The sequence below is a fragment of the Canis aureus genome, chromosome 38 (genome assembly GCF_053574225.1).
Source record: "Canis aureus isolate CA01 chromosome 38, VMU_Caureus_v.1.0, whole genome shotgun sequence".
Taxonomy (NCBI): domain Eukaryota; kingdom Metazoa; phylum Chordata; class Mammalia; order Carnivora; family Canidae; genus Canis; species Canis aureus.
Genome location: NC_135648.1, coordinates 22,478,509 through 22,502,971, shown reverse-complemented (window position 1 = coordinate 22,502,971; position 24,463 = coordinate 22,478,509). Strand labels below are relative to the sequence as shown.

Genomic DNA, 24,463 nt, shown 5'->3' with positions numbered 1-24,463 from the left:
GATTTTGTTGGAAAAATTGGGTTCTAGAGAGAAGAGAGAGAATTGTCAAACAGCTAAAAGTAATTATCTCTATATGCCTTCTCTACTGTGTTTTTAAATTGTGAGTTGAAAGCACCCCCAAATAATTGGGCTTTTTTCCCTTGCCTATGTGTTTTCTAGTTAATAAATAGCTTCCTATTTCCATCAAGATTCCCAGAGCAAGATATCCTTTTCTTGCCCATCACTTCCTACTATTTGGCAGCTCCTGAACAAAACATGGCAGTCATGAAGCCAAGAAGCCATTCCATCCCCACTGTCCTCCATGGGGAAATGCTGAGCTTCACCCCATACCTCTCTCAGCACTAAGGTATCAGCTGGATAAACTGAGTCTAGTTTTTGGAGATGTCGAATCCAAGGAGAAGAGTGAGCAGACTCTTCCTGAGTCCATGTAAAGACCATCTTAAAAGGTTAGGAGAAAGAACCAAGGACCTCCTGTGATAATGTCCAGCCAGAAGATTTTCCTCCTTGGGGGATTTCTACTCCTCTAAGCTTCTTTCAGCTGATTGATTTCCTGGCCCGAGTGCAGTGCCTAGATTGGGAGGGAGATTTTCCTCCACTAATTGGTAGCCTCCACAGCCATCCAAGTCCAAAGCATGTGTTCTCCTGAGTTGCCTGCTGGTTTTCTGGGGGAAACACAAAGTTTAACAAAAAATGTGATCCAAGTGGTTTATTTCATTCAGTCAGCTATTTATTTGCTCATTTTCATCCACCCATCACATATTTTTGAATGCTTGCTGTGTTTTCGGCAGCATATTAAATTCTAGGAATAAAAATGAGGCACCTGCCCTATGGAGCCTTCCTCTTTTAATAGGAGATATAGAACATGTAGCTTTTGGAATGAATACAAAGTGACAAGTGCTGGGGTGCCTGGGTGGCTCAGCCGGTTAAGCATCTGACTCTTGATTTCGGCTCAGGTCAGGATCTCAGGGTTGTGAGATTGAGCCTCATGTCAGGCTGCAAGTTCAGCAGGGAGTCTGCTTGAGATTCTCTCTCCCTCTCCTTCTGCCCCTCACCCTGCTCATGTACTCCCTCTCTGTGTCCAAAATAAATAAGCTTTAAAACAAAAGTGATAGGTGCTATATAATGGGAGGGTGGCATAAATGGTGTTCAGGAGTACAGACAGGGTACACATGAATCATACTTGGCAAATCCTCATGAGAAGGCAGATTCAAAGCATGTTCTAGACAGAAACTAATCTGTACAGCAGTCACAGAGCAGGACCCAAGAAGGGGTAGGTGACCAATATTGGCTGGAACACAGAACACAGGGGGACAGTGCTGGGAGGGGAGATGCAGAGAGGGCTGCCCTGGGGAGGACATCTGAAACGCGTCAAAAGATTTGGCTCTCTGGCAGCTGTGAGCTAGTGAATCTGACTAGGGAGTGGCGTATTTGTATCTGTGCTTTAGAGAAGAGCAAGTCTGGTGATGGTGGAGAATGAGTCTGAGGGGTAAGAGTAGAAGTGGGGAGGGGCGCCCGGCTGTCTCGGTCAGTGGAACGTGCGATTCTTGATCTTGGGGTTGTGGGGTCAAGCCCTACATTGGGTGTAGAGATGACTTAAAAATAAAATCCTTTTTAAAAGAAAAAAAAAAGAATAGAAATGAGGAGAGCACTCAGGAAGCTGTTGTGGTCACTGTCGTGAAACAATGATGACCAGAACCAAGGTAGAAGCAGTGGGAAAGAAGGTAAGTGGATGGAGTCCAGAAATATACGTGAGGAGGAAGGGAAGGAGGTGGGGAAGGCTGGAGGTGGGGAAGGCTGCTGTTGGGCCCAGCTTCCAGGAAGGAAACTGCTGAAATCGGAATCTGAATCCTTTAGCTTGACCCATGTCCTGGCCCAGAGGAGGTGCTTCATCTTCCAGGTCTTAAGCGGAGTAACCTTGTCTCCCAGGAGCCAGCGCTGGAGCCGTGCTCCTTTCACCAGTAGGAAATGGATAGATGGGAGATGGTGGTGGGGTACAGGTAAGAGAATAATTCTGGAAGAACCTTCTGCTGCCATCCTCATTGACACGGCCCCATGGCGGAACAGCAGACTACACCCAGTTTGAAGACGGACCCTATGGCACTCTTAAAGCACTATACCTCACACCATCCCTGGGCCACTCTTCCTTTTTCAAGTAGAATGAAAAGTGTTTTCAAGTGTTGTATTCATTTCAGGTGTACGATATAGTGATTCAGCAATTCTATACATTACTCAGTGCTCATGGGGATAAGTGTACTCTTAATTCATTAATCGATTTCACTCACCCCACACCACCTTCCTTAGGCCATTCTGTCTCAGGAGGAGGAGAAAGGGGTTTATCTCTTAAAGACTCATTCCAGGCCCCTTGGACAGTCATTTTTAATCCTTCCCCTTGTAGGGCCTGAAATGACTTGTTATGCTTGAAGATGTGAACATTGGGCTGTCATAATATTCCTCATTCTACCAATCCTCTGGAATCCCCTTCTTCTGGGTCGTAGTCTCAGCATTGCCATTATCTCTAAAGGGACAACATCAGGGACCGCCATATCTTTGCTGCACAAAATATCTGCAGAGGGATCCCTGGATGGCGCAGCGGTTTAGTGCCTGCCTTTGGCCCAGGGTGCAATCCTGGAGACCCGGGATCGAATCCCACGTCAGGCTCCCAGTACATGGAGCCTGCTTCTCCCTCTGCCTATGTCTCTGCCCCTCTCTCTCTCTCTCTGTGACTATCATAAATAAATAATAAAAAGAATTTTAAAAAAAGATAGTTTGCAATCTTAAAAAAAAAAATATCTGCAGAAATCCATTAAAAAAGAAGTCCTCTGAGCAACCAGATTTCACCTAACTCCACCCAACACATAGGGGGTCAGAGAAGCTCTGAGATTGGTGTATTTCTTACTGCCCAGTGCATGCAGGTGTTGGACCCGTGAGACAGTGTTTGTTTTCATGATTCCTACATGTAGAGTTGCCCTTCCTTCTACAACAGTGATTCTCAACTGGGCATGGTTTTGTCCTCCAGGGGACAGTTGGCAATGTCTATAGATATTTTTGATTGGGGGCAGGAATGGGCTTTACTGGCATCCAGTGGATAGAGGCCAGGGATGCTGGTAAGCATCCTGCAATACCCGAGATCATTTCCCAAACAAAGTATTGTGGGTCCCAAATGTCAATAGTACAAGGTTAAGAAACCCTATTTCAGAACACCAGTCTGTGACCAAACCCTTGAGTTCTTCAGGCCCTGTAGGATTGCTAGAAGAAACCACAAATTCAAGAAAAACTCACGGCATTATATTTCTTTCCACAGCTGAGCTCTGTCCAGGAGGCCCAGTTGGAGCAGCTGGAGGCAGCAAGACCCCGCAGGCCGGGGAGCGGGGAACGGGGCCCAGTGCTGAGGATGGCCAGGCAGCCGCCGCCGCCCTCGGTCCATGCAGCCATCCTGCTCTGCCTCCTCAGCCTCAGTGGGGCCATCGAGATTCCCATGGATCGTGAGTCCTGCTCCATCTCCTTCTTTGATTCTCCTGATTTGGGGCAGAGGAGCTGGAGGGAAGGGATGGTTAGGGGGAAGTTAAGACCAGCTTTCGAAGAGGTGGAGAGAGGAGAAGCAGTGGATTCTGGATGCAGAGCTGGGTTTCCCTCCAAAGAATTGACGCAAGCAGGCTTGTGTTTGGGAATGTGAGTCTAATTGTGTAGCACGATCTCTGAGGACTCTGGCCGAGCCTATACTTGGGCTGCCGGGAGCCTGCTGAGCAGAGTTTTCAGGTCTGTGTGTCACTCAGGAGTTCTTGTCTCCACTCTACTCCCACGGCCTTCTGTGGTCTTGACCTGTCCATCAAAGTGGAGCTTCCAAGGACCAAGTGTAGTGGACAGTTATTTGCCTTTCTAATATCCGAGCTGGACCCTTAGGCCGTCCTGGCTGGACTGACTGACTAATCAGGGCAGATGGCCTAGGGAGGGTTGGGAAAGGAATTATTTCGCAGAAGACTGGGGCTAAATGAAACATTAAAATAGAGCTCTGTTATAATGCTGCCGTGGGAAAACCGGAAGGCGCTGCTTCCTTCTGTCTCTTTTCACCTCTCCCATGGCAAAGTTGGAAAGTAAAATCCATGGCATTCTGTTTCCCAAGGTGGCGGCATTATTTGGCTGTCAGAATCGTCAAGTAAGGGGCTTAGGGTGCTGATCCTACAGCCACGTCTCTAGCAGCCATATCCATTGTTACATTCATAAGTGGCCCATTGACTGGCAGCTATGCTCCCTGGCCCCGCATTTAGATGTGTTCCACCTGTGCCACAATTATGGCACTTCCACCAGAATGTCTTGGCATTCCAGTGCTCTGATGTGGGCATACCACCTTGTCCCCTGTTTTCTGCTTCCAGAAATAGATGGGACCAACATGATGCCAACCCTGACTTGGGCTCTGTCCAGGTGACAGATGTCTGGGGAGGGTTGGGAGAGTGATACAGCCTCCAAGGAGTGCCCACTGAGCTCTCCAAAGCCAGGCCCTGGGGCCTGGAGTTAGCACAGCTTGGAGAAGAGTTGCACGTACTTCAGTACCCTCCCACCCAATCCTACCAATAATAGCTGCCCAGAGGAGTGGGCACTTCTGGGTAAGAGAAGACCAGCAGAAACTATAAATTGGACCCAGAAGTAAAATGGGCAAGGCCCCTGCTGCCCTCCTAATAACCCCAAGTGTGTGTGTGTGTGTGTGTGTGTGTGTGCATGCGCGCATGCGCATGTGTGTATGTATTCGGGGTGGGGGGTGTCATGGAAGGAACTGTTCCCATGGAGACCATCTGTACTGCTAACTCAAGGTAGAGAGAAGGCCACGTCCCTGGAGAGGAGAGGGGCGCAGAGGAGATTGAGTTATCAAGGAAGTGGTGAAGGCTCATTTCTGCTGCTTCTCCTCACTCATTCACCTGCCACTTTGATCCCTGGGGCTAGTGGGTGAGGGGTTCCTCCAAGATGAACTTATAAACAGATGGCTTTGACATCTATATTGGGAATCTGAATTTCTAGAGCTCTACTGGAGCCGTGGGCAGGTGACCCAGCAGTGGATGTCTCCAAAGTACCATGTGTGGGGCAGAGAGCTGCAAGTGCCCTGACCTCCCCACATCCATCTCTCTGTCTCCTCAGTGTCCATGAGGAGGGTCCCCACTTCTGGAATTGTATTCAAGGAAGCACAGATCTTCCTTGCTCTGAGTCACACGGCGAATGGGTGCTGGATTCATGAATAGAGCCCAGGTCTCTTGCCCTCCCATGAGGTTGGCATTCAGCACAACTCACCCCTACCTCTGGTAATCCCACCTTCTTTCAGTTCTTGGATCTCACCAGAGTAGTAGCTTCCATGCACCCTGCTGAGAGCTAAGTGCTTTCTAAGACCCTTCTCGGATTCTCACAGCTCATCCTTTGGGGATAGGTTAGAAAACTAAGGAGCCGTTGTCTCCAGCTCATACATAGCAGGGCCAGCACCTCTCTGAATGAGGATGTGAATCCTTTTGTAACACCATGCCTGGTACCCCAGCTGTGTCACAGCAGGAAACTCACAATACCTTCCGGGAGCAAGTGTGCCTCCTGCACACTGGACCTCCCAGTGGCTGTAGGCACAGCGGCTATGGTGACATCTCCAGAATGAGTCTACTAAAGCTGAATGCAAGGTGAGAAAAGGCCAGCCAGCCCTTCAGAGGGGACCCAGTTGCCCCAGGAAGAGCTCCTGTTTAGCCAGGTTTTCCTCTCCTGCTGGGCCAAGCATGACAGACACCCCAGCCCAAGATACCTGAGCCCAATCCTTCCCTCTTATCCTGGGCTGAGGCCCAGTGGGATGGGCTGGGGAAAGATCACACATTCTTTTTCCTCCTCCCCCCGCCAGAGTATGTATTGATATACAACATATGTAAGTTTAAGATACACAACTTGATGATTTGCTACGTGTATGTATTATGAAATGATTGCCCCGTGGGTTAGTTTATACATCCATCTCCTCACCTTATTACCTTTTGTGTGCATGTGTAGTGATAACTTTGAAGAGCTACTCTCGAAACAACTCCCAGGTACATAATACGTACACTCGGCCCCTGGAACATATCCATCTTATAGCTGGAGATTTGTACCCCTTGACCAGCATCTCTCCACTTCTCCCACCCTTGGCTCCTGACAACTACCATTCTACTCTGTTTCTTTGAATTTGACTTTTTTTTAGATTCTACATATACTGAACAAATGTCAGATCTTTCTCTGACTTAAGGTCCTCAAGGCCTATCCATGTTGTCACAAAAGGCAAGGGAGATACCTGCAGCCTCTGATTACTGTGGCATCATTCACAATAGCCCAGATGTGGGGCAAGTGAAGATCAGGGCTCCGAACTTTCTCTGTGTGTTGCCTGGGAGTGGCTGAGGGGGCTCAAACAGGAGGTGGCCCTGTCAGGTATGCCCTTCCGCTCGCTTGCCCCTTTGGGGGGCAGTATCTGTACCGTGAGGACCCGACATTGCTTCTACTCTGGGGCATTTGGGCCCAGCAGGCTTCCTGGAACAGCCCCGGGCTGCGACACAATCCCTCATTGAAGCACCGGCCTCCAGCCCCTGCTGCTCTGCCAACAGAGTCACACGCACCCACCTCCCCCCTCACCAGCCCCAAGGAGAACAGCGTGACCTTTGAAGAAAGCAAAGGGTCGCCTCATCAACAAGAGGGGGTTTGCCAAAAAGTGAGTCTGCTGGCAGCTCACCCCTCCGTTCTCCCCACATCAAGGGACTTGGCATATTTCTCCTAGGAACTCACAGAGGATACAATGAGGTGGGAGAAACATTTTCTCCTTACTGTCATCCCAAATAGTGCTGCAAGATGACCTCAGCACATATCACACACGCGCACACGTGCACACACACACGCGCGCATTGACACACACTGCATCCTCCAGGAATTGATGCCAGGGCATGTAGATACCAGCCAGGGAAGGAGAAGAAGTGCAAGGATAAAGAAACCTTGCAGGCCAGCAGGCTTCTGCTTTACCCCCTGCAGAGCTTGTTGGGAGATTTCCCCTTCCCCTCGTAAGCCAAAGGAGCAAAAACTCATTTTCCACTTGACAGTTACCAATAAGTTTTGTAGATGGAGAGAAGGGCAGGTGGCATGACATGGGGTCTGGGGGGTGAGGATCACAGGACTATGTACGTTGTCCTTATCCCCAGGCAGCCGGTCCTCCCTGTCCTCTCCCTGTGCTGGCTTGTCTTCTGGGTTGGTTCTGTCTCTGTAATAAATTCCTTGGTGGCATATGGTGGTTGCAGATGTCATTACCTCTCAAGAGGCCCCGGGCCTGGGGACAGCATCCAGCCTCTGACTTTTGTCAGAATATCAAGGAGAAGAGAGCGCTGGGGCCCCACCTGACCAACCCACGTCTCTGGCCAAGGATGGATTTGCAAAAAGAGCTTTGGATCAGACTACAGGAGAGCTGGTTTCTCATTCCAGTTCTGCAGCAAATTTCCTATGTGACCTTAACCGAGTGGCTTCCCTTCTAAGAATCTGAGATTCCCTGGATAATGCCTAGGGCTTTTTCCATTGAGCCAGCCCTTGATTTTATAAAAGAGAGGCTTGAAGGCCATGTGGGCCAAGCAGAGCCTCTGCCAGGGCAAGGACAGAGCCCTCCACTGTGTGTGGAGACCGAAGAGACATCAACTGTGTCTTGAGATGAAGAAACTGCTGGCCTGGTGGTCAAAAGGAGTAGATCCAGTGTCCACCCTACTTACCTGAAAATGGCCCCTTCTCCCCACCTGTCCTACATGCCTCACCATACTGGCTTTCCAGAATTGCCTTTCTAGGGCCCCTGGTAGGAAACTCTTATATGGATGAAGATGCCATCATGGGGAGCTCCAGGGAGCATGTGTTAAAAAACCACAGGTTTCTGCTTTTCCCCAGGACTCGTCATTTCTTTCTATTTCCTGCCATGGCTGTACCCAGGCAAATGGTAAAGCAGATAAAACTTCACTTCAATGCCCCAGCAGGCCACACAACCCTGGCCCATGTGAAAGAATTATTCTGAACCCTTTCATGGATCTTTCTCAAGACTTTCGCTTACTGACAGTGTGTATAGCAGGGCACTCCTTCCTGCCCCAGTCAGGCTTTCCTCTTTAATGTCTGTCTTCTCTCTCGTGACTCTTGTGGCACTTGGGTCCTGCCTTCACTCTGCCTTCTCCACGGTGTCCCCTCTCTGGGCCCCTAAACCCCTCTTCTTGCTGTGGCTGGGTCAGAAAGTGTCGAGGTCACCTTGGCTCACCAGCAGCCTCGGCTTCCCCAGAAAGCAGCCACTCCGAACAAATCAGCCCGCAACACCAACACTTATCTGACATCTGCACTTGGTGTGAAATAAGATGGGCGTATTACCTCATTCTAGAATCATAAAGAAAAGGCCTCTTACAAAGTGGCAGAAACACATGTTCTCTTTTCTGCAAATTTTAACCAGGACCTTCTCCCCCAGGAAGTATATCACCGTTGAAAGTGTTGCTGTTTGAAGCGTGGTACCCAGTTCACCAGGATCAACACCACTTGGCTGCTTGTCGAAATGTAGGATCTGCTCAGTCAGAACGTGCATTTTAACCAGACCCAGCTTCCCTCCCCTCCCCTCCCCCGCCAGCTGATTTATATTCTTGTCAGAGTTTGAGAAGCCCGACCTCAAACATGCACATACCTGTACACAGGCATGAGCACGTCTCAGACGAGGGCTAGGGAAGATTTGGGCTACCTACCTCTTTATCCCTTCCGTAAAAAGCACAGAAAAGAGTGGTGGACTCCGCTTCATCCCTGTAGTTGTTCGGAAGAAGGATTTCCATAGGGCAATGTACTTCTGCCATGAGCAGGGCGACAGTGATTCATCGATCTCTAGAATTATCTGATGGATAGGCAGGAAGGTGCTTGCATGTGTGACAGAGAAGAAGGTACAGAGGGAGGAATGAAGCCTGTGGACCATGCTGGGCCCTTGAGGCTTTGCCCTGGAGCCCTGTTCAGATCAGCTGCTGCCCAGACTTCTCAGCCCCACACGCCGCGGGCCAGGAAGCCAGCTTTCCTCAATGGCATCTAGACAGGATAGGCAGTGTCTTCAGAGCCCGGCCTCTTTTAAGCAGCTCTGTCACTTGCAATATTTGGACTTCATGGTGACAACATTTGGTCAGAGGCTGTATGGTTTGCGCTCCCTGTGGAGGTGCTCTCCACACAGGGCTCCCTGGGCCTGTCCACACCTCCGTGTGTCTGTCCCACCGAGCTCTACAGCCGGGAGCAGAGAGCTCAGGCGCTGCGCCCGGCCCAGGCCGACCTCGGTGCTCCCTGCAGGCTGGGGCGGGAGCAACCCGCGGCAGGTGGTCACATGCGATAACCTATAACCGATGTCTTCTTCTCTCCCCTCACAATGCTAACCCATCGGAACTAACAGCAAGCATTCAGAATGAGCGTAAGTCCCCTCTGCCCAGCACCTCTCTGCTCTTGAGCCTCTGGGAGGTAGGAAGCCCGCAAGAAGCAGGGGAGAAGGCCAAGTGAGGAGTTACGGCGGGCGGGCAGGCTGGCTGGGGGGGGGGGGGGGGGCGTGTTTCTCCATCACTCCACCCTGCCTGCTGGGGCTTTTTGACACCAGAGTCCCTGTGGTGCGGCCCCTGCCACACAGGAAGGGAAGGGGCTCACCCAGGGCATCCCATTGCTGGAAAAGGCAGAGGGGTAGGTGGTACAAAGAGCTGCTGCTCTCTATCCCCTGCTGGCTGGCATAGGAGCGCCATGAGGAGCACTGGGGCTGGACACCAGGAGTGAGAGGAGCTAGCAGACAAGTCCTCTGAGCTCCAGCCTCACCACAGTCTGGCCATGAACCATCATGGCCACTGTGCTCTGGAAAGCTAGCTGCTTTATGTTCCTTTATTCATTTAGCAAATATATGTCAAGAAGTCTCATACAGAAAGCATTGTACTGAGTGTTTAGATATAAGAATGGGTAAAACAGAAGTGTCTCATAGGAATGCTGTGAGGTCTTAAAGGGATTTTTCTTATGCTCAGTCCTTGGCGTGACCCCCCTTTCCTGCGGTCCTGTTTAAAGAGCTGGGTCCCTGGAATGGGGCACTGCCCACCCCCTGCTTGCCTGCTTGTCATGTGGCTCCCAAAGCTCTTATTTTCAGCCATTCCCCAAGCCAGGACCCCAGGCAGGTCCCCAAAGCCCTGACCACCCCCTGTCTGTGCTCTTGCAGTATCCCAGCCCCCAACCATCACCAAGCAGTCAGTGAAGGACCACATCGTGGATCCCCGTGATAACATCCTGATTGAGTGTGAAGCAAAGGGGAACCCTGCCCCCAGGTGAGTGCACTGGCAGGTCAATCCAAGCCCACCCCCCCACACACACACACAAAGAGGAATTGAAACCACACTCTTGCCTTGGCCCTGATGATGATTGAAGAAGCTGAAAAATTCAGAGCAGAGATGACAGGACCCCATGCAGGGTGTTTGTCAGGAGAAACCAGGGAGGGCAGGACCTCGAGTATATGGCAGCCTTCTTCCGCCACATCCCCTGCCCGGTTTGCAGGAGCCCGAGCACAAACAGGGCCTCTCTCACCCAAAGTGGAAGAAGCAGGGCCACCCGGAGAGGTGAGGCCTTCTGAAGTTTGGTCTTCCCATCATCTCTCTGCAGGGACAATGATTCTGTGACCCTGAGCAGCCACTACTGTCCTTGTCACCTTTTAAGCTTATATCCTGGGTGGCTGCAGATGCACATGCCCACCCCCAGAAGCATAGGGAGAGTCTAGTGTCTTCACCTCTGGGATCAGTTTTATGAAGGCTACGGGTCCCTTCAAAGCTGCCCCTCCTGGGCTATAATGTGTGGCCCTGCTTTAGACTCTGCACCAACTGAGCAGGGCACAGATGCCCAGGGCCATTATTGGGCTTTGGTTTTAGAGTCGGTTATCAAACAAGGAGACAAGAGAAGCAGAGTTAGCTACCTAATGTGCTTGGCTCGGGTCAAATATGAATTCAGGTTTGCATTCGTAATCGGAGGTTGGGATGTCCTGGGGTGGAAGCATCTGCTGACTCTGGATTTAAAAAAAAATCAAAGTCCCTGCCCACTCTTGCAAAGAACATAATCCCCGAGTGGCAACCTGGGTATCTATCGCTGACAGCCTTACCCAGCCTTGGCTGGTTCGAAGCACTAATGTCAGGAACCTGTCCCCAGAGATTCACTTGGCTGTTACCTGGGACTCTGCATTTTATCAGGCTTCCCAGCCCGTTCTGCCACTTAGCCAAGGTGGGGACGCACTAGTGTGGAGGTGTGATTACGGGACCAGGTCAGGGACCAGGGCCCTGAGGTTCTCCCTGGAGCCCAGCACCCGTTTCCTCTTCATTGCCCCTGCTGCTCTCTCCACCCCTCTGTCCACAGCTTCCACTGGACTCGAAACAGCAGGTTCTTCAACATCGCCAAGGACCCCCGGGTGTCAATGAGGAGAAAGTCTGGGACCCTGGTGATCGACTTCCGTAGTGGTGGGCGGCCCGAAGAATATGAAGGGGAATACCAGTGCTTCGCCCGCAACAAATTTGGCACGGCCCTGTCCAATAGGATCCGCCTGCAGGTGTCCAGTGAGTAGCATGGGGTGGGACTGGTATGCCTTGCTCCTGAGTGAATGGTGGGGTGGGGAGCATAAAGGATCATTCTAGAAGGGCCACCCTTGGCCAATTGGTGCCTTGGCACCCTGCATGTCCTACTTGCTGTTCTACCTCTGAGCAGGAGCACACCTCTCACTACTCAGAAAGATTCCTTAGAAAGGAGGCTTCCAAAGCAGAGTCTCAACCTCACCAGCACTCTGGACACGAGAGGAGAAGACAGAGAGGAGCTTTTAGAGAGAGCTTCTATGACAGAATGCCTCTCCTCTCTTGCTGCACCTCGCCTAGGCCCTCTCTTCTCCCTCGTTCTCCCATTTGCCCTTCTGCTTCCTCCTTATATGCCTGCCTTGAACCATGCTCCTTACCCTGGCCCCAGCCATCACCTTCATTTCATGCTCCTCTGTCTGATTCTCCCCAGAGTCTCCCCTGTGGCCCAAGGAGAACCTAGACCCAGTCGTGGTTCAAGAAGGTGCTCCTTTGACACTCCAGTGCAACCCTCCACCCGGACTTCCATCCCCGGTCATCTTCTGGATGAGCAGCTGTAAGTCTTGGGGGCCTGGTGTTTGGTTTCTACTTTCATCGTAGGGAGTCGGTTGGGTGTGTTAAATAGGAGGGGTTTGCCCAAGGTTGGAAGACCTTGACACATGAGAAGCAGGTGTAAGGGGCCACGTGGCTGAGAACACATCGAGGCTGCTCGGGCTCCTTTCCCAACCCAGTGATCAAAAGCAAGTTGCTTAACATCTCCGGGGGCCTCAGTTTGCTCTTATAACAGAACCAGATGCTCAGTAAGTGCTCAGTAATATTTGTGATGATGAAGAGGAAGAGCAAGAGAAAAGGAAAGGAGGAGGAAGAGGAGAAACTGTTTGTCAACAGGCCAATTAAAGGCGGGTTGACAGCAATTGCACTGCTGGGGATTTACCCCAAAGATACAGATGCAATGAAACACCGGGACACCTGCACCCCGATGTTTCTAGCAGCAATGTCCACAATAGCCAAACTGCGGAAGGAGCCTTGGTGTCCATTGAAAGATGAATGGATAAAGAAGATGTGGTCTATGTTTACAATGGAATATTCCTCAGCCATTAGAAACAACAAATACCCACCATTTGCTTCAACGTGGATGGACCTGGAGGGTATTATGCTGAGTGAAGTAAGTCAATCGGAGAAGGACAAACATTATATGGTCTCATTCATTTGGGGAATATAAATAATAATGAAAGAGAATAAAGGGGAAAGGAGAAAAAATAAATGGGAAATATCAGAAAGGGAGACAGAACATGGAAGACTCCTAACTCTGGGAAACGAACTAGGGGTGGTGGAAGGGGAGGAGGGTGGGGGGTGGGGGTGACTGGCTGACGGGCACTGAGGGGGGCACTTGATGGGATGAGCACTGGGTGTTATTCTGTATGTTGGCAAATTGAACACCAATAAAAAATAAATTTATTATTAAAAAAAAAAAAGGCGGGTTGACACCAAGCCTCCTTTCAATCTCTGATCAGTGTGAATTTGCTAAGTGCTGCCCGCATAGGACAGAGGGAGCTATAGGAATGAAACCTTTGATAAAGAAGAGATGGAGAAACAGGATGTTTGCAGCCAGCGGACAGAGTATCATCACTGAGAGCTTGTCCTGTTTCATTTTGGATGGAGACTCATTTAACCACTCAGGACCTCAGTTTCTTCCCATGTTCAATCAGAATAAGTGGGGGTGTGTTATAAAGGTACCTGGAGCATTGCCAGCTGTGTCTTCCTGGCTTCCCCTCCCCCTTCTCCATACCTGCTCCCCATCTGTCCACCCATCAGTCTACAGATCTGCCTGCCTGCCTGCTTAGCATCCATCAACCGTCCATCCCTGAAGGAGGCAGTGTTGTGAGCTGTTTGGCAGTGCGAGTATGGCTTTGTGTTCACCCATTGTCTCTTTCTTCATCATTTTGGTGCATATGCATGGGGAAGACTGCCTGGCCACAGGCTGGAGAGTTGGTTGGTTCGCTAACTATTCAGACTCTCTTGTCCCCTGCATCACGCCTGTCACCAGCTTATGTCTGTGCTGCCTCCTGAGCAGATCTCATTACCCTTCTTTTTCCATCATCACTGGCATCTCCCCAGTGCAGGCCACCATCAGCTTTTCCCTGGCTGCAGTAATCATCAGTAACCACCTCCCTGATCTTTCTAAAAACATATATCTGATAGTTTCATTCATATGCTCCAGGCCCTTCACTGGCTCCTCCATCACCTCGGACAAAGTCCAGACATCTTTCTCTTCCTGATCTGGTTCCCTCTGCCTCCCCGGCCCCTCTCCTACCCCCTACCCCAGCTGTGTGCTCTTACCTTTAGCACCCACTGTTCCTGCTGCTTAGAAACCTCTTAGGGCCCCTGTCTCTTCTGCCTAATGTCATGCAGCCTCCAAGTCTGAACTCAGGGCAGGAACTCTGTGCTCTTCCTCTCTGCTCATCCTCTTCTTACCCAGGCTTCCCACTCACCATAGTGTATAGTGATGATTTCTTTACCCACCACCTCTTCTACTAAGCCACAGGCTCCTTGAGGGCAGGAACTGTCTTACTCATCTCTCTTTCACCAATACTAGGCACAGTGTCTGGCACACAGTAGGCCTGCAGTATATCTTTGATAAGCCATTTGAAGACCAGCCCATCATTGGAAAGTTGACATCATTAACCTGTGCTTTAAGAAATGGTGACTTAATAAACAGTTGTGGGGCATAGGAAAGAGTTAGCTACAAATAGTCAACCTGACAAGTATGCTTTTACAAACCAAATAACCTGGGCACCTGGTCATTTGAAATGACATCTGATGCTTCAAAAATCATAGGTGCTTATCCTCAGCCACTCCTGTGATGTCATTAATTCTGAAAAGCATCATTTTCATATTTTAACATGCCTAAAATTAGAAAGCATCCTAAAACTGATGGTGTGCATTAGTGATTAGTATGTATCTTACAATTATAATTGGTAGTGCTTTTCTCTTTCCTGGTGGGAGTGAGAGCTTAAGGAAAACGAGTGTAATCCATGGGACGCCTCAGTGGCTCAGTGGTTGAGCATCTGCCTTTGACTCAGGTTGTGATCCTGGGGTCCCAGGATAGAGTCCCACATCAAGGTCCCCACAGGGAGCCTGCTTCTCCTGCCTGTCTCTGCCTCTCTCTGTATCTCTCATGAATAAAAAAATAAAATCTTCCAAAAAAAAAAAAAATAGAAAAGAAAAACAAGTGAATTTGACTCCTGATTTGGAAAGCTATGATCCCAAATCAGGAGTCAAAGATCTGAAGGGCTGTGATCCCTCCCTCTCATTCAGGGCCGGTCAGAGCTTTCATGACATGAACAGGAGCCAGAAAAGTACGGGCATGGTGGGTAGACAGGTCTAAATCTAAATCCTCCTCTTCCCACACTGTTTTTGCAACCCAGGACACTTTAAATTCACTGCTTTCTTATTTGTCAAATGGAAATAAGCCCTACCTTAGAGTTGAGAGGAGGAGACCAAATAATGAACTCCTGCCCCCACCCCACCCCGGGGCTCTGTAGGTGCTCCATCACCTGACCTATCACGATGATCACTTCTGTTACCATGACTGCTCACCCCTCTCCAAACCTCTGCTTCCTTACAGCCATGGAGCCCATCACTCAGGACAAGCGTGTCTCTCAGGGCCACAACGGTGACCTGTATTTCTCCAACGTGATGCTTCAGGATATGCAGACAGACTACAGCTGCAACGCGCGCTTCCACTTCACCCACACCATCCAGCAGAAGAACGCGTTCACCCTCAAGGTCCTCACCAGTAAGTGCGGGTCCCTGCCCGGGCCTGGGAGCCAGGGGCAGAAGCCCGCTGAGCCCAAGGAGCCCCAGGAACCTGGGGCTGAGAGAAGCCTTGTCCCTAAGGCTGACCCAGAAATCCTTCCAGCTTATTGTCCCCGAGCTACTTCAGCAGCTCTTAATCAACCTCTCTTGATATTGAAGGCTTGAGTTCGAATTGGTCCTCCTCTTGCTCAGTGCTTCTCAGGCTCCAGGGTTAGGCTGAACCACCCGGCCCACGTGGCCGCTGTCCCAGGCCTGTCGAGCCTGCCTCCACCGTCCTGCCTCCGTGTCCTCCGGTAGCTCACCAGGTGCTCCGGACACACACCAGCACGGGAGAAGCGCAGCATTCAGTGTGTTCTTCCGGCGTCTCTTCCGTGCACACAGCTGGAGGATTTCTTTTCTATCTAGTCACCATTTGGTTGTTTGTACTTCTAGCAAAATGCCACAGTACAGAATGTCCAAATCAGCAGGGACCCCTCCCGCCCACAATGTGAACTGTGTTTGATTCTGTGATATGTAGATGCCGGACCCCTTGGAATAACAACATTTTCAAGCTGCAGATTTATGTTCTAGTTGTATGTGTTTTCATTTTTTATTTCCTGATTCTGTTTGGCTGGTCCCAAAGGGAGTCAGCATTTCCTGACCCCGCATAGCATGGGTACCAGGCCCTCTGCAGAAGAGAGAACTGAGTTGTCAGTTCACAGACCCGCAGCTGGGGATCTGCTGGCTTGAAGCTCTGGCTGCAAATCCTTAGCCAGCCTAGGACACTGAATTCAGAGTGGCTGTGTTAGTTTGCACCGTGGATTTGTAAGAGGCCTTCTAGAGAGCGCTTCCCCTGCCCCAAAGAGCTTAGTCTGTCTGACTCAGCTGTGAATGCTGTATTCCACACAGGGGACCGTGGTGGTGGGAGAGGCCACGCAAAGGGAGAGGCCATGCAAAGGCCACACTGGCAGCTGCCCCAAGTTAGAGAAGAAAGCCTGAACCCCGGCTTCCCCAAGCCCACATGCCTCTCTGGGGGAATGGGGGAGAGGCACAGGGAGCTGGCTTTTCCCTCAGGACAGCTGGTGGCCTGGTCTTCTTTCCTCAGCAGCCCCTGCCAGTGATGGAAGCTGGTGGTGCCGAGAACCCCAGCCCCCACTCTGTTTCCACCCAGCATCGAGGCAGACCCACAAGAAGCAATTTCCTTCTCATTTCTTCTCCCTGTGACAGTTTTTCTCTTCTTTTCATTGTCTTCCCTTTGCTTTCTCACTTCCTTCCTATTTCCCTCCATCCTTCTTCCTTTCTTCTTTCCACCTTTCATTTTCTCTCTCCTTGAACCCTATCTACTTGCCTCCAGCACTCTCAGCAGCTCTGCAGCTCCCCCACACACTGTCCGGAGTTGGGGTCAGGCAGCCCGCAGTTTGCTAACCAGCGGGATAGCCAGAAACCCCAGGGTAAGCCCCATGTGCTCCTGGCAGTGGACCCAGCTTTGGTCTCTGCCACCCCCTTGCTGGCCTTCTTATTCCAGACCCAGGCCCAGAAGGAACCCCTGGAGGAGAAAGTTGGTTGTCTGAAGTGTCTAGTGCACATCAGGAACCTGCCAGCTGGCTGAGCTGGGGAGGACAGTGTGGTCTGCCTAGGACCTCGGAGTGGCCTGCGGGGCCTGGACGGGGCTGGCAGTGTTGGGCAGTGAGGGAGGCAGGAGCATCAAGCAAGATGCTCACCGAGCTGATCCCCCAGACAGCCTTAGTGTCGTCACCTGGATTCCTCTCTGCCTACCTAGTGTGATGCTTCAAGTCAGGCACCTGTTTGGGGACTGAGTCAGGTGACCTTCCACAGTCCTGGACGAAGGCCCTCCAGGTCACACAGGCTAGAGCCAGGGAGGTGGAGGTGGCAAAGAGCCTTCCTCTGTGGAACTAGGCAGTAGAGATTATCAACAACATTTAGAAGTTGGACTTTCCAGAAACACCTTTTTCTCTACCAGAGGAGGTAAGGGCTGTTTGTTTCTTCTTTATTTCTGGGTCCCCTTACTCCACTGAAAACTCCTCCAAATGCCAAGAACCTCCCCCCAGCCCCTCCCAGGTGATGGGAACAGAGCCCTGTCTGCTTCCTGGAGTTCTCCCAGGGGCAGCTTTGGCCAGGAGCAAGTTCTGGGCATCTGAGCCAGCCCAGAATTGGGCACAGTTGCTTAAAATAGCACAGTTGTGCTCTCTCTGCTTTCCTGCCTGGAAAGGACACAGGCTCTTTCTTGTACCTTCAGAACCAGGTCTGGGGATGGGAGGCAAAACAGCCATGCTGGGACAGCTTCAAAGTCTCTCCTCACCGCGGGTTTCCATCACAGTTTGCTCCTTGGGGGAAGAAACCAATCTCATCATGGCTGATTTTGCATTACCTACATTTAAGGAAGGGCGGGGGGGGGCGGGGGGAAGGTATCTAATACAAAACACTGGGCGATCTGAAACCATTTTTAAAATTTGTTCTGGGATGCAAAGACAACAGTGGAGTCAGGCCAACAGAGATGTACTTGTCCCACTTTGTCCACACCAGAACAGGCCCCTTTGGGTGCCTTCTGCCACAATAAGAGGTGACCATGGTGAGGGAGAAGGATTCTCTCCTGAGCCAGGCACAGGAGCACTAACCCTGCTTCCTCCTAATGTCTGCCGTCTAAGTGACACTCTTAGGAGTCAGAAAGTCTCCCTGAATTTCTCAGATGTGCTGGAGGATCCACAAGCTGTGAGATCACTTCTAAGCTTGGATCACTTCTCTGCAAAGAGAGCAGTTCTGTTTCACCTGGTGGCACGCGAGCTCCGGAGTATGAAGCCAAAGGGCCCATTTAGCTGTGTGCCCTTGTTCTCCCCCAAGAGAGAGGAATGTCCCCTCCTCGAGTGCATCCTCATTCCCCCCTCCCCTCTGCCACCCTGCCTCTTTATTCCACTGCAGGTTGGTTCCCACCCATTGCTCCAGATGAACCCAGGCTGACTTCTCAAACAGGCTCCGTCTTTCCACAGACCGCATCTTAAGGGGGTAGTTCTGGATAATGCAGATCTCCCTACTGGGCGTTAAGCACTTTTGGGAACCCAGACACTACGGGTCCCAGCAAAGAGTGCGCACAGCCTCTGCAATCAATTCTAACAGTTGATCTGTCTTCAAATATGCAAATATTCCGGCACAGCGCGTCTCCTCCCTCGAGCGTTTGGACCAAGCCTGGCTTCGCTGGGCTGTCTGCTTGGCTTCCAGTCGGCTGTACCCGCCCCTCACCCCCTTGGGGACCGTCAAAACTTGAACCCAGTAGCCAGACAGGGATGGCGGTAGAATGAAAAGCCTAGCCTTGGCAGGCTTAAGTGCCTTATTCCAAACTGTCTTTCACCAAGGATTAAATGCCCAGGGGTCTTAATTACCTAACACTGGAATCAAAGCCACCAGTCTGCTCCTGAAGAACCCAAGCCAGTCTAGGAGCTCTGAATCTCCAGCTTACTCAGAGGGCCTTTCCCATCCAAGTGTTGGACTTCTAGCCCATTATACGCTCTGTCCTGCCCAGGCTCCCTTTCTCTTCCAAAAATCTGAACCGCAGCCTGGTTCTCTCTGCCTCCCGAGAAATTCTGGCCTCCTCAGAAGAAGGCCTTTCTGCCACTGGAGGCATCTCAGAGACCAGGATGGTGCCCATTGGTCAGGTGGGGGAGGGCTGCTTGCTGCTGGTTAGCACATGATCGCTGGGCACGGCCAAGAGTCCCTCTGTCCTTCTCTCTCAAATTATGAACTGTATTTCTTGGACTGTCTTCTCCCCCTGGCCTCCCACCTTTGCATCTTAGTTCCTGCCCAAGGAGGGCTTTGCTCTTTTCCTCAGGGATCACTCACATTCCTTTCTCTTTAGCTACCCCAGGAGCTGGCCTGATCCAGAGTCCTGGGAACTGAGGATTTTGATGGGAAGTTGTTCAAAAGACTACTACGGGATGCCACTAATCCTTATCTCATTTGTTTGAAACACAGTAGGATCAAGCCATTAAAGGTCAAGCCTAATTTCTTTCATTAAAAAGAAATTTCTTTTATTATTGCCTTCTTTTGCAGGATTTAACCTTTTCTTCCCTTTTTTGGGTTGTTTTATGTTGCTTATTCTTCACCAAGCACATTTCCTTTCCAAATATGCCGTGTCTTTCCTTTGCAAAAACACCAGTTGTTTTCGTGGCTTTGCATTTCTGTTGTTTGCCCCCTGTTTATGCCTCCACAAGCGCTCTGTGGCCTCCTGTTTGCTCACCCTCTTTTGTTTATTGCAGACAACCCCTATAATGACTCGTCCTTAAGAAACCACCCTGACATGTACAGTGGTGAGTCGCCGTGGTAACCTTGGGAGTAACCTTGCCTGTCCTAACCCCAGTTCTCCTAACCTGACTGATACCGTGTCATTAACTCACTCGGGGTGTCAGGACTGACCGTTGCCCAGACCAGGGTGCTGAGGTGGCCCCTTCCAGACACTGCTCTCCCGGAGGACAGTGGCCAGTTTGGGAGTTTGAGGTAGCTCACGTAGTGGTTTCCCAGCACGTGCAAGCCTCTAGTCACTGAGATCTGGACAGGTTGGTCAGACCAGGGCAAGACTTCATAAGAGATTCTTGGCGAGTTCAGTAGAAACACAGGAATCATAGGACCCAGTGGTGGATGGATGGAGAGTATCTGAGGATAGATGAGTCTGCACAGTGAGGGGGGAAAAGGAAGGAGGAGGTTTAGAGTACACGAAGGAAGCTTTGTGATATATTTAGTTAACTCTTAAGTGTCTGGATGTGAACTGCCTGCCTTGTAATCTTGCCTTAGTTACCGGGGGGCACCCCTTCACAAGCCCCATGTCTCTTTAAAATCCCTTTGGAAAATATGAATAAGAGTCCAGCCCTGAGTTCTCTTTTGAGGTAAGTATAAATGAAGATGAGCCATGCCTGGCCTCTGTGGCCTGAGTTGCTTCTCTGCTCTGGCAGTGTGTGCAAATCCAGTGCCCACCAGTCCACACACTTGCAAGTTGTGGAACAGTTTCCATGAGGCATATTTCTTTATTTATTTATGATAGTCACAGAGAGAGAGAGGCAGAGACATAGGCAGAGGGAGAAGCAGGCTCCATGCACCGGGAGCCCGACGTGGGATTCGATCCCGGGTCTCCAGGATCGCGCCCTGGGCCAAAGGCAGGCACTAAACCGCTGTGCCACCCAGGGATCCCCCATGAGGCATATTTCTAACTCATCACACAACTGGTTGCTCAGGCTGAGTAGTAGAGTAATTAGCTATTTCCACACCTGAGCCACCCCCGCCCCCCACACACTCCCCCGCCCCCCCCAACCCCCCATGGCTCGAGAATGTCTTGTTTTCCTTGAGCAGCCAGAGGGAACGTCATTTGCTGGCTTTGGTGAGGCAGCTGGCCCCCATCATCACTTATGCCTCAGAAGCTGAGGCTGCAGGTCCCCAGGGGTGTCATTGTGGACTCAGATAGATAGGAAGTGTCTGCACTGAGATGTGCTAATATAAACAATGATCGTAGTCTGGAGCGGGGGATGGGAAGAGAGTGAGAGTGAGAGCCCCGGAAAGAGGCAAAGGCTCTAACTTGACATCAGGCGGCTAGAGCCACACTGAGACTCTGCCAGAGAGATTTACTGCCCAAGGAAGCAGGGGACCTTTGTTGGATTCGGGGCATTGTTTGTTTTCAAAATAATGGGGCCCAACCACCATTGTGTCAAGAGCGGCCAGAATATTGGTGTGGAATGTGCCTCTCTCTAAATTGGATTTCAGGTAATCTATTATGGAAGTATTCTTGAAGCTAGAGCATGTCAGAGCCAGAAGGTCCCTTAGAGACCATCTGATCCAAGCACCTCACTTTGTATCAGATAAACCATTCAGGGGAACATCCATGTAGAATTGTTTTATCAATGGGATAAGTCTGAGTGATTCCAGCCACTTAAACTTTGTGACCAGTTATAGATGTGACTATAAGTGAAGAAGTGGGAGTTCTAAGAAACATCCAGGGCTGTGAAACCAAGCAAACTTTGCAAGAACTCACGTGGAGATCGACCCGTTCTCAATCCAGGGTAGGATGAATGAAGCTGACCTAAGCATGAAGCCAGCTGGAAAGGATATAAAGTCAAAGTGAGACATATGCTGAACAAAGCACACCAAGGTGAATGCTTCTAGAAAGAAAGAGAAAGTGGAAAGGAAGGAAGAGAAGGTCCTTCCTAAGTGAAGGGCTGGACATAGAGGCGTAACACAGTGAAAAACGCCCAGTGATCTGTCTGCTTGGCCTTGAAATACGGCATGTCTCATAGCGGTAGGGCCACCCCATAACTACATTTTATTCTAGTGATTTCTACAGTGGTTTGGCATCCTTTAAACATATGCCAGATGTCCCCTGACCTGCCGAGTGGCAGGGGGAAGCTGGTCTGAGATTGTAGCTTACCACGTAGAATTCACCCAGCAAGGAGACAAGGACGAGAAGAGTGGGCATTCTGAGGTAGACAGCCTGGAATTAAATGCAGGCTACAGGAGGTGCCACTGAGTGGCCTTGGGCAAGTCATTTAGTGTGTGAAAACTTTAATCTCCTCATCTGTAAAATAGGTAGATGACCCACCCCAAAGTATTGTCATGAAGATTAACCAGGATAACGCGCATCTGATTAGTATGTGTTAACACATTATTGGTACTATTGGCATTGAAGGGAATACTTTAGTGTTGAGTGAAGTTAAGATGGACACAGAGAACTTGAAGAGAAGCTTGCTTGTTTAGCAAGCACAATTATAGGAAGGAAGTACTGTGGAGGGAGAAATTTTAGGGCAGGCCAGAAAAATGAAAGCTATTCAGATCATCAGCTCTGCTGAGAACTGGATCAGAAAAAAAAGTTCCAACTATTGGATAAGGGATTTGGGTCAGACTTATGGAAGAGACTTCCTGACAGTGGAAGGTATCAAATGTTGCTAGACAGAGAGTTTTTCTCGTCTTCTGGGATTGTTTGCTCAGCCATTCCTGGAGCCAGAGAGGTGGATGAGATGCCACAGATCCAGCCCCATGAGTTCTTAATTATGAGACTTGAAAGCAGCAAATGGGGGATTCACCTGCCCCTAAAAGCCGTTTTTGGCAGAGGTTCTCAGATATACCTGATACGTTGGACTCTCTTCTGCTAACCCGGAGTACTTAACAGATGGGAGCAACTCGGGTTTTCAGCAACCTTGACCTTTCCTCTTGCAGGAGTCAAGCAAGACGTTTTCTCATCACTTTTAAAGCTGGGGTGGTTGAGGCAGTGTCATCTCTCGATGTCTCCCTACTAATCAGATTCCCTAGAAATCCATGATCCCACTCTTGAGCCACAGCTTAGGAGAGCCAGAAAGGACAGATTGTCCTTGGGTTTGAGATCAGAGGGGCCCATGGTTGGAAGCTCTTCCTGAATACACCGATGCTTTGGCATCTGGGTTTGGAGTTTGATCAGCTATTAGGTCTAGCCCTAGCCCTGGAGATTGGGGAGAATGAGAGAAGCATCATCAGGCTGGACAGGCTGAGTCCCCACCTCTTAGGAGGGTATGTAAGATCACACCCTAGGAGACTGTCATCCTCCACCATATAGAGCCCTAGAGAGTAATCACCTTTGTCTTGGAGATTCTTTCTGGGTCACCTCCTGGGAAAGAAATTAGCCACCTTCCCTTGGGAGCAGTGGCCCCCAAAGCCGCCAGCTGGATTATCCTTCATAAATTTTTTATATAAATACCTCGTGCTGCAGCTGACCACATTTCTTCACAACCTCCCCATTTGGGTCCAGCTTCTCATCCCTTAATGATACCACATGTCACCCTGACTCCTCTTCAAGCTTTCCATGGCCTTAAGAATCCATGGAAATGGATTCTTGGATGCCTTGGGAATCTCTTAATTCCCAGCCCAGCTTCTTTCTCTAGCATGGGCCTGAGTTTATTTGATAGCCATCAAGGAGGGATAGAATCTTAGCTGAGTGGAAGAGGCTCACCAGAGCAGCTCACTAAGACGCTAAGTCTTTCTCTATTGCCTCTTTTGCCCTTGAATTTTGGTTTTCTTTGGTTTGATACTCCCAGAGCTGGCTGTCAGGAGGGACAGATGGGGTATTCATCTTTAACGAGGCAATATAGTATAGCTATCAGAGCACACACTTTGGTGCCAAATGGCCCACAATCCAAAACATAGCGACATAGCAGGCTGATGACCTTGCCAAGTCTATGGATTTCTTTGAGCCTCAGTTCTCTCTGCTGAAAATGGAGGTAGTACCCCCCACACATACCAGGTTTGTTGTAAAGATTGAGCATGACTATGATGTCTAGAGAGAGCTGTTAGCATGGGCCCAGCCCATTATGAATGCTCACCAAGTGGTAGCCCTGATTATTATTTCTGACTTTTAGGATGTTCTTCCCTATATTTTTGAACTTTGGCTTGTTTCCCAGTAGCTTCTCTTCCTTTGGGATAATTCTATGGTTGCTAGCCCACATCCTACAAATGAAGTGCTGCTGTAACCTTTTTATGGTCACAGCTACAGCACGTCAAGGCACTCGCAGCGAGACTCAGCTCGCTTCTCCTCCTTCCCGTACTTCATGCTTTGCTGGTCAAGTGTGCTTATGGTGCTGCATGCTATGGTGTGAATTAAATGTCCACAGGGTGGCAGATTGGTTTCTGCAGATTCTGTTCCTGTGTGGAAGGAGTATGCCAACTGGGCTGGGTCCTCTTTCACATGGTCCCAGGGCTCCCAGCCCTCGAAAGAGTCACCAACCTGACACCAGAGTCTCCTGCCCTGAAATATCCTTCTCATAGTTCCCTTGACCTTGTGTTATCTTGACTGTTTTGGTGATTCCATGATAATGGGTGGGACGAAGCTGCTGCTTTGGTGTCAAGCTTCCTTGGTACTGAGAGCTGGCTGCTTCAAGAGTCCTAGATGGTAACCGATTAACCACATAATGGATTAACCTGTTCAGTAGCCGCTGTTGTATATGTGTGTGCTGGTGGGACACATGAGGACATCTTACAGGAAGAGAAATAACACATGGGGTAAACTGTTGCCTTCTTTTTTGTTCCCGTCTTCCCTTGAATTCATTCATCCCACAAACACTTAC

General features: G+C 50.1%; 1 protein-coding gene across 19 annotated transcripts in view; it reads left to right on the top strand.

Moving 5' to 3' along the window:
- Window positions 1-24,463, top strand: part of NFASC (neurofascin) — a 181,711-nt gene that overhangs the window by 104,299 nt on the left and 52,949 nt on the right. For 10 of the 19 annotated variants that reach the window (XM_077886739.1, XM_077886745.1, XM_077886748.1 and 7 more), the window contains exons 3-9: window positions 3,302-3,482; window positions 9,404-9,421; window positions 10,199-10,304; window positions 11,377-11,573; window positions 12,016-12,138; window positions 15,211-15,381; window positions 19,649-19,699. In XM_077886739.1, the coding sequence (XP_077742865.1) occupies window positions 3,392-3,482; window positions 9,404-9,421; window positions 10,199-10,304; window positions 11,377-11,573; window positions 12,016-12,138; window positions 15,211-15,381; window positions 19,649-19,699 (757 nt within the window). In that variant the 5' untranslated portion in view covers window positions 3,302-3,391. The remainder of the gene's footprint in view (window positions 1-3,301; window positions 3,483-9,403; window positions 9,422-10,198; window positions 10,305-11,376; window positions 11,574-12,015; window positions 12,139-15,210; window positions 15,382-19,648; window positions 19,700-24,463) is intronic. The other 9 variants (XM_077886755.1, XM_077886751.1, XM_077886750.1 and 6 more) reach the window with 3 other exon arrangements.